The sequence below is a fragment of the Rhamphochromis longiceps genome, linkage group LG1 (genome assembly GCF_057381845.1).
Source record: "Rhamphochromis longiceps isolate RC_006_pf linkage group LG1, R_longiceps_female_GT1.1, whole genome shotgun sequence".
NCBI classification, from domain to species: domain Eukaryota; kingdom Metazoa; phylum Chordata; class Actinopteri; order Cichliformes; family Cichlidae; genus Rhamphochromis; species Rhamphochromis longiceps.
Window position 1 is genome coordinate 4,065,569 of NC_140557.1, and position 9,932 is coordinate 4,075,500.

At 41.6% G+C, this 9,932-nt stretch overlaps 1 protein-coding gene across 1 annotated transcript in view; it reads left to right on the forward strand.

Annotated features, from left to right (window-relative positions):
• Window positions 1-614: 614 nt before the first annotated feature.
• emilin1b (elastin microfibril interfacer 1b) overlaps window positions 615-9,932 on the forward strand; it is a 35,112-nt gene continuing 25,794 nt past the window's right edge. Inside the window, exon 1 of the mRNA XM_085409551.1 lies at window positions 615-1,238. Within this exon, the coding sequence (XP_085265677.1) occupies window positions 1,102-1,238 (137 nt within the window). The 5' untranslated portion in view covers window positions 615-1,101. The remainder of the gene's footprint in view (window positions 1,239-9,932) is intronic.

A 9,932-nucleotide genomic window follows, 5' to 3' on the forward strand; every position in this document is an offset into this window, starting at 1 on the left:
CAGGCTCCCCTGCAGAAACTTAGGAATCGCTGACTTTATCCACTGAAATGTGACCAAAAACCTGTCAGAATAAAGCATCAGCCAGTGAACCACATCTCAAAAAGTGGCCCCACATCCACAAGTCGCCTCATTACCAGCTAACTGCACTTTACATTTACCAAGTAAAAACAGACTTTTTACATTCTGTAGTGACTGTGACGCCTTCAGGAAGTCTCACTAATCCGAAACCAGCTGAGACAAACTGCAGTGACTTGACTGTCAGCTGAGATTAAACTCTTAGATGTTCTTTAAGAGCTTCAAAGGATCCACTGCAGATCAAAATAACATTCAAACAAGCAAACAAGTGTTCGGAATAATAACTCATTAAACTGACAACAAAATCCGGAAAGAAAGAATCAGATTCAGCTGATTTACATTAACTTTATACGTGTGTGAGAGAGAGAGTGCTTAAAACACACACACACACACACACACACACACACACACACACACACACACACACACACACACACACACACAAACACACACACACACACACACACACACACACACACACATACAAAGAAAGGAAAAACGGGGCAGAGAAGTTTAAAAAGCGCAGTCTGGTCCTTTAAAGCCTCTCTGAGGCTCCGTGCGGTTTCACGTTTTCATCACTGATCCCAATCCTGGTTCAGGTGTGGGTGCGTGCGGGTCTGGTTTCTCCTCCGGCAGGGGCGGAGACAGTTCGGTGGGGCGGTGTGATGAAGAGGAGGAGCAGCTGGTCTCGGTTCAGTCTGTCGCAACGTTTTCTTCTCTTTGTTTCTCAAGTAAAGTTCTGATGGGCCAGCCGGGACCGCGCCGAGCCGGATTAAAGTGGCATTAAAGGGGGATTAAAGGCTGGGAGCAGCGGGACCCGCAGCGGGTCAGGGGGGACTGGACTCGGCTTCAGGTCTTCAGGTCTGATCGGGTCCGGACCATGGGTCGGTGGGACTGACGGACTTCTGAGGAAACTTTTTTTGTGGCGTTTCCATGGAGATGGGAGTCTTCCCTTCCAGCTGAGGAAGCTGATTAGACTCCGATAAGGTATCGATACTCTGTATTGATCGCGTATTGATCGGAGGGATGGCCGCGCTCCCGCTACTGTTGCTGCTCGTGCTTTGGACCTGCGGACACGCCAAAGGCGCGTTCCCGCTGCGACAGTCCTACAACCTGTACACCAATGGACACGCGCACGGAGCCCGCGCTGCCAGCAGGCACAGGTAAGATGACACGTGCGCGGAAAGGATGGTGATGATGATGAGGTTGGAAATGAAGAAAGGATAAAGTGGTGACGTCAAGGTGTTATGACCTCACCACAGAGGAGTTTTATGTGTGTGTGTTTTACTCTGACAGGAAGTGCTTACAGGTTGCTAGTTTGATTCCTGGTTCAGTTCTGCAGGTCTGATATTTAAGAGTGAGCCCTCTGCTGATGTCAGGATCCGATGACATCATGCACCTCTTTTTACATTGTTTCTATAGTAACAGCTGAAATTAAAGGTGAATTTAAGCCTGTTTTTGCTATTTCAGGTCAATGAGCACCTGAAGTTTAGTGTAAGCTGATAACTTAATTTTCTGTTTATGACACGTCTCTGTGAAATGTTTGGTTTAGACATCTGAGATGTTTGGACTTAAAACATTTAATTTGCACAGACGTTTAATAACAGCTTCATTCTGTCTCTTCCTGCCGTCCTTTCATTACAGTCACTGCTTCAGATGACAAACAAGCTCAAAGCAGTTTCTGGATTTCTGTCCACCTTCATCCGTTTCCTGTTTTCACAGGGAAAAAGTGTTTAACTTGAATATAAACTGACATGCATGAGGAAATCAAACTCTATAGCGTCATCATTACTAACACTGTGTATCCACAAAGGCAGAGATGTGCAAACAAACTGACATCACCCACTGGTTTACGATCGCCGTGTTGGTGTTTTGCACACAGAAGTGACCACAATTAGGGTGGAGTGGAGTTATCAGCTAAAGCTAGCAAGCTGCATACGTAAAGACAGTATGGGTGCAACTACATCGCACAGATACAGGTAATTAAGTCTACGGAGCATAAAAATATTAGAAGTTCACTCTCTTGAGGTGGAGCACAATCTTCTGTGATTGGCTGTCTTATTATTGGATTTTAAATGCTCCAAAAGTCTTTAAAAACAGTCACAAAGTTTTTTCACTGGCTCTGAGTAGCTGAGGTGAAGCACTGGCCTGCTTTCTCTCCATCCACCTGACACTCAAAGCTTCCGGGGTTATAATAATGTCAACTTTAAGCATTAACATGGTTCAAATGTGTCATCTTGTCAAAAAAAAAAACCCAAACAGTTATCACAAACAGGGAAAATGGCTTTATAACCTACAGATGTTTTTTGTATCCTGTTTATTTCTGTTGTAAAGTCTGTTTTTTAAATCCAAGGCAATGGGTCGACTCGCTTTAGGAGCCAAGTGGTCATTAGAGGAACTGCAGTGTTTGTCACTTTGTCTTCATTTTTCAGCCCCAAAGGCTGGAAACACTTTTCTTTAAAAGCCATTAACACACATTGTTGTCATAGTGCTTCTGTGATGATCTCAGTCACTGCGCTTCATTTCCACTCTCATCTCCATTCATGGATGGATGTTTGTACCGCATGTTATCAGACATGTCAATCAAAAACACAATAATTAGAAACTGTCACACTTGTCGAAAAAGCGATAAAAGGAAGTGTTTTATTTGGCGGCATCAGGTATGGAATACCGAGGGAACAAAATAACTACTGAAGGAAGAAGTAACTGAGGACACCGTCTCTGTAAATTCCAAGGAAAGGACTGTAAACAAGGCACAAAAAGAGCACCAGAGCATCCATCCTTACGCATGGCCATTAAACACAGCTGCACAGAACACATAAATATAAGCTATTAATAAACTTTTTAGGCGAAATTCTGTCTCGCCTCATTTTCATTTCGATTTCACCATATCAGGCTGAACTTGCACTGCACATTCTTCCTTTATAAATAACACTTTATGTGTGGTTTATACAGCCGGGCCTTTCGTGACCTTCCTGGCAGAGAGGTTTAACTGGCACATCCTCTCAGAGCTGCTGACTGTCACTTCACGCACATGCATGCTGACAGCTGTGCTTTAAATAGTTCAGAGTATGTGCCCTGAGTGTGTGTGAGGCTCTTCGTGGTCAGTGTGTGTGAAGATGATGTTGGGTTTAAGTGTGGCAGGACTTTAAACTGAGCTTCTTTCAGCTGCGTTCACACTGAAAGCAACACAAAGGTGATGGCTGATGGACATTCCAGACTCGGACAGGTTTTATGTCAATCAGCAGCTGATGTCAGTCAGCTGTGTCCTGCACTCTCATTGGCTGAGGCTTCAATCACCTGGAAGTTGAGAACAGTTTGTGACATGTGACATTGACTTTCAATAGTTTTTGGTCAATGTGAATCTCTTCTAGTGTGGAGAAGAGTTTTTTATACCACTGCACCTCTTCACAGGAGCTCTTGGAACCTCAAACCACATCCACAACGGCATTTGCATGAATTTTAGTGGAAATAAACCTGCAGGTGTGACACTGGGGCCCTTGTCTGGTTTTCATGTGTATCATTTTGTATAATGGTAACTTCCCCACTCATTTTAGGGTCAGTGGAGGAAGGCGTACCCACTTGTTGTGGGTTCTTGGGTTGGATCTCGATGCTCATCAGTTAAAGTTGGAGAGTGTGAGCACAACAAATGTCACATGTAACACTTTCCACATCAGAGTGTTGTTTATATACATAAATATCGATCAAAAGAGTGAGTAGAAAGATCGATTTTTAACACCGGCGCTTGATGTGAAACAATAATTGCTGAAATATTTTGTCATTGGTGGGGATAGTGTTACTAACCAAGGAAAGTGGAAGAGAGATCGAGGCAAACATTTGTGGCTGAGAAAAAAGAAATCAGATGTTTTATTGTTTTAAAGCTGTATTATTTTTAAAAGGTGCCACACTGTTAGCTTTTGTAACCAAAGCAGTCGCACAACAACAAAGAGAGACAGCTGAGATGTAGCCTGCTAACTACGTTCTTATAAAGCCTGGTGTTTAAAAGCAGCTCTCGCTACGTCACTGGACTCATTCTGCCAGATCTTTTGTCTTCAGTGGAGTGGAAATGCAGACAAACAATACTCTGAAGGAAACTTTCAGCTCCCTGAAAAAAAAAACTTCTTGAGGGAGAAAATTTTAGATGGAAAAACAACTAATGAAGCAGGAGAAGGGTGAAGAAGTCTTTCTGCTCAATCCTTTTCACTTTAGTTATGAACTGAGCAGCTGGGCATGTTTCCCGTGGATTCTTAAATAGTCATAAAGCTGAGTGAATTCATTCATCTAAAAAAAGACGCCTTCACTTTTTCCAAAATGTCTTAAATCAACATTTGAAGATGTGGGAACAGTTGAATTCTATGAGTATTTTTTTTATCAGTGAAATTAAGATCTCTAAATGATTTGTAATAGCTATAATTATCAGAAAGTGCCTTGCATTAATGACACAGATCACAATGGGAGAAGCAACAACATTTATAGTTTGTTTTTTGATATAAAACCATGTTTTTTAATATTTAAGCCAAAGTCTGGGATCCCATCAGCTTATTGTGGATGCAAAGACTTTTTCACGAAATCGTAGAAAAACAAACATATCTGTGGGATGATGTCACTTTCTCATTCCTAAATCTTACTTGCAGGAGAGCTGGTCTTAAATTTAATTCTGAGGGGTGTTAAAGAGGTCTTAAATCTAATCTGCCTCGAGCTGCAGGATTCCTGTTTTCAAATGTTTTTCGTCTTCCAGGTGAACTGTTTATTTAACTGTCAGCATGGTTTCATTGGCCGTGAGTGTTAGCAGCTCACACAAGTGTCTCCAGGACTAATGGAAAAAGGATAAATAAGTTTCCATCTGGAGCGATCCTGACTCAGATGTCACGGCTGCCTGAAAGCTCACGTGTTAGCTTCTTCCTCTTCTTCTTAAAGTCATTTTCTTCCACGGGAATCACAGGATCCGCTCAGCGAGGTGAAAGTAGTGTTGAGTATGAAGCTCCGATTTGGTGAACTTTTTACTGGGGTCAGTCCTGTAAGCTGAAACACTATAAAACTAAACACACAATACACCACATAAAAGTGCAATAAACACACAATAGAGCACAGTAAAAAGCATTCCGCCCAGCGAAGCAGGCAGTTAAACCCTCAGTTTGATGTCGGCTGCTAAAAAAATACCAACGTGAAGCGCAAACTCTGAATCTCTCCTGTGGAGTTTGTAAAGCTGATAAATCAACTTTTTTCTGTCCGGCCTGTAGAGCTGAGACGCACGGGGGGGCAGAAATTAAACCAACCCACTCTGAGGCAGGAATAAAAAGGTCAGAGGTGGCGTCTGTCCTGACACGAGCAGCATTCACTGACCTGCAGATGCAGAGATAACACGACATCAGCTCCAGTTTCCCCTCGTTCCCCTCCCCATCCATCTTTATACCAAGTTTTACTTTTGTTTTTACTTGTGCGTGCATCTTTGCAGAGACGTGTAGATTCATACATCTCTGTTTGTTTCACTCAGCAGATTTATAGACGACGAAAAGCCAGAAAGCGAGCAGTGTCACGGAGCATTGGGAATCTAAAAAATTTTTAAAAAAGAGGGGAAACAGCTGAGACTGATCTGAGCAGCTCGGAGACAGACGTCCGGACATCCTGTCCGCAAGATTCGAGCTCAGAGATTCAAGCTAAACTCTGTACACTGAAGACTTTGTGTTTAGCGTTGTGCTTCATAAAAACCATCCTAGTGACATCAGCTCTGGCTGCCAGATTACTGTAATCCTGACTGCTGTAATCTATTATCAGTGCTGATAACTCAATCTTCATTAATCAGTACCAGAGATGTGATCAGCGAGTCAGCATGTGGAGCTCATAAATCAAGTGTGTTTCAGTTGAGGATAAAATGAGCACATGAATGGAACATCAGTGGGTTTTTGTGGTAGTAAACTAAACTGATCAGTGGCTATAAAGTGTTTCAGGTTTTCTATCAGTGCTGAGATCAGTGCTCTCATTAGAAGCTGCACAGTCACTGTTTATTTATTAAATACTTAAATGACAGATGCAGACGTTTATTCAGATTTTTACCACTGAAGGTGTGGGAGTGTAGTGATGTGGTCACGAATAAACATGAGCGGCATATGAAACCACTGCAGGGTTCTGGTTTGTGCGGTTTCTGTCAGTTTCTCGTTGTCTTTGTTGTGTTTTCTTCTTGTGTGTTCCGTGTTTCCGTCATCACGCTCAGTTGTTCTTCAGCCTTTCTCACTGTTTGTATTGCTCTGAGAATCAGTTTTCCTCATGTGTCTTTTTTAGTTTTACTTCCTGCTTTCCTTTCCTCTTCTTTGTGATTGTTTGCTGTGTCACCTGTGTTTGACAGCCTTGTATCTCCCTTAGTTGGATCATCTCCTTATCTTCTCTAGTCCTCCATCAGCTTCCTGTGCTCCGTGGCAGTCTGCTTGGTTGGATTTTTGTTACTTTCTGGGACTGTTGTTATCGGCTTTTTCCAAAAGCTTTAGAAAAATCCCGTCTGCGCTTTAGTCCTAAGTTCAGTTAAATTCCAAGCAAACAGTCAAAAATCACAAGAAATGAAAGTAACAAGAAGCTTTTTTACCCAATGGAAGTATGTGTTTGGTAACCACATGTCGCACAAAGACAGCATGTGTAGTGTTGTTGTGTTTTTGAATGATGCACGCTCATTTGTATATTTAATGCAACACTTTTCCAAAGAAGCTGTGACAGAAGCACGTTTAACGGCGTGTTGCATCATCTCTTCTCTAAAAAAAAACCACTGCATGCTTTTGGGAGCTGAGAGGCCAACTGCTGTTTTAGAAGCCAGATGTTTTCCCATTCTTGCTGGGATTTCAGTTGTTCAACAGGACCTCCTTTGTCGTACTTTTCATTTTATAATGCTCCATCTGTTTTCAATGGGTGACGGGTCTGGACTGCAGGAGGGCCAGTTTAGCACCCAGATTATTTTATTACAAAACCATGCTGTTGGAAAACCTGTGGAATATAGTTTTCCATCCTCTTGCTGAAATAAGAAAGCCCTTCTCTGAACCATGTTGCTCTTCATGCTATTTATTGTTCAGCATAAACAGGGCCTTCACACATGTGAACGTCACCAATACCGCGATCCCCAAACATTCACAGCTGTTGCTCAGTTGCTGATCTTTGTTTCTGACAGATTCAGCCTCTCTGAGATGCTCTTTTGTATGCACAGTCATGTTACTAGTTGACCTTATTAACTTTGAGATGTTCTAGCACATATTTGTTTTTAGCGCCGCACAACTTTTGCAGCCCGTGAAAAGCTGTTGGAAACTGCTCAGCGTCCCAACTATTTCTGAAATGTAGTTGTAATATCCAGCCCTGACAGGAATGTTTCAGCTGCACTCTAATTTATATGTGCACTAAGCCATAATCCGTCCTTATCCTTGGTAGTTTAGCTCTTCGTGGTAATTAACAGCAACTAACCACACTTCCATAACCCCACTTTTGCACTGTATTAAATCCTTCTTCTAGTTTTGAAAAGAGTGCTATGATTTAAAGACATATGTACACCCTTTAACCAAAATAGGTCATTAAAAAGTCATTTATAAACTAACAGAGCCAAACTGTTGCACTGATAATCCATTAAATCGATGGGTGGATCGATCCAAATATCGAAAGTATCGAACCCAACGCAGGTATTGATATCGATGCTAGCGTGATAGGATCAATGCTTTGTTTCTATGCATGTAAATCGCCGAATTGTGTTAAAAAAAAATTTTTAAGAGGAAGAAATATACCTCAAACATGCACTGTGAAAAATAAAAGTGTTGACTGATAGTGTTGAGTGTCACATTCTTGGCTTTTTTAAATTTTATTTATTTATTTAAAAGCCTACCAGCACATTTAACAACAGAAGGTGACCCAGTGCTTTAAAGACGGGCATATTTACCTGCCAGCTTTAAAATAAAACCCTGTTTCAAAATACACAAAAAGCTGAAAAGTTTGTTTTATTGTATTAACTCATTGTGATCATTAAAGTCAGTTCAGAATTTACAAGTTGATTACAATTAATCTTAGATCGATGCTTTTAAAACTTGAAATTATCGGTATTGGCAGTACTGGGCCTGTATTTATTTGGTATCAGATCAGATGAGATTAACCAGAAGTGCTAAAACCCACAACTACCACTTCTTCCTCATACTGCGGGGATTTACCTTCTGCTGACTCGCCTAACAGTTGGAGCAAATATGTCTGGATCACCTTAGATTCACGATGAACCAATCAGAGCCACAGTTTGGCCGTTAATATTGTGAGCATGTGTTTATCACACCGAGTCTCATCTGAATTTCTAATTACTGTAACTGAAGTCTTAATGGAGATCTTACTGGGGATCGTTGAGATGAACCATGGTATTGATTGATGATTGGCTGCTGTATTTATTTCAACCAAGCAGTCTGATTTACAGCCCCTGATTTCTCACATAGTAAATGGACATATGCTATAATGATTTATGATTACCTTCAACATGGCAATGATGTAATTGGTTTGCTTGTTATCCAGATTATTCAAACGTCATGCATGGATTAGTAAAAGTGGTCATTTTTTGTAATATCTTCATAAATAAATGTCACATTGAAATAAGAAAAAACAGGGACATCATCTTGATGTTCTTAAAATAATAATATCTGGATCCAAGAAATCAGCTCATGTGTGGCGTGGAGGGGATTTTCAGCCTTGGCAGAGGCAGCATACTGCTGTTGTTGATTAACACATGTGACTGCACGTTTAAATTGATCACACACAATCATTTGTGATCACACAGAGCCTGTCAGAAGCGTACATCCAGCTGCAACCACTCATCTTGACCATTGTCATAGGCAGTAACCAAGTTCCCTTTTAGGGCATGTATTCTGGCAAGTTTTTCCATGGCAGGACAAATATGAGTTTCCAGAGGAAATCTGCACATTCACATTGAAAAACTAGGGACTCCTCTGTAAACTTTCCCCACACTTTCTCATTCTGTGTCATCCTCTGGGACAATGAAGACTGAGGTCTTTCACAAGTTTAAAGAAAAACTCCCTGGGCTAAAGCTAAAATAAGGCAAAGGTCCAGCTGTAAAGCCTTTAACATTTGCACAAATTGCAACACACAGACACACGTGCACACATTCAGCCCCCTCCTTTTGGCAGCAACAGCTCTGATGTCATCAGCAAAAAACTGGAAAAACGGAGCGAAAAAACACCCGAATTACTCATTTCCGTAGAATGTGACATCATTCTGTGTGTGTGTGTGTGTGTGTGTGTGTGTGTGTGTGTGTGTGTGTGTGTGTGTGTGTGTGTGTGTGCTTTTCCCTGTGGACTCTGTGGTTCAGTTGCAGTTGTTTTTTTCGGCAGTGTGGAGATAAAACGTGATGAAAAACATGAAAATTTATCTGTAGAAATGTTCGGACAAGATTCCGTTGGTGCTGCCATTTAACACTGCCGATCTGTCCGGGGTGTACACCACCTTTTACCCAGTGGGATAGACTCCAACCCCTGCAACGGTGAATTGGATAAAGTGATTAAGAAAATGGATGGATGGATGGATGGATGGATGGATGGATGGATGGATGGATGGATGGATGTATTTATGTATGTATGAATGTATTTATGTATGTATGGATGGATGGATGGATGGATGGATGGATGGATGTATTTATGTATGTATGTATGTATGTATGGATGGATGGATGGATGGATGGAGGGAAGGATGGATGGATGGATGAATGTATTTATGTATGTATGTATGTATGGGTGGATGGATGGATTGATGGAGGGAAGGATGGATGGATGGATGAATGTATTTATGTATGTATGGATGGATGGATGGATGGATGGATGGATGGAGGGAAGGATGGATGGATG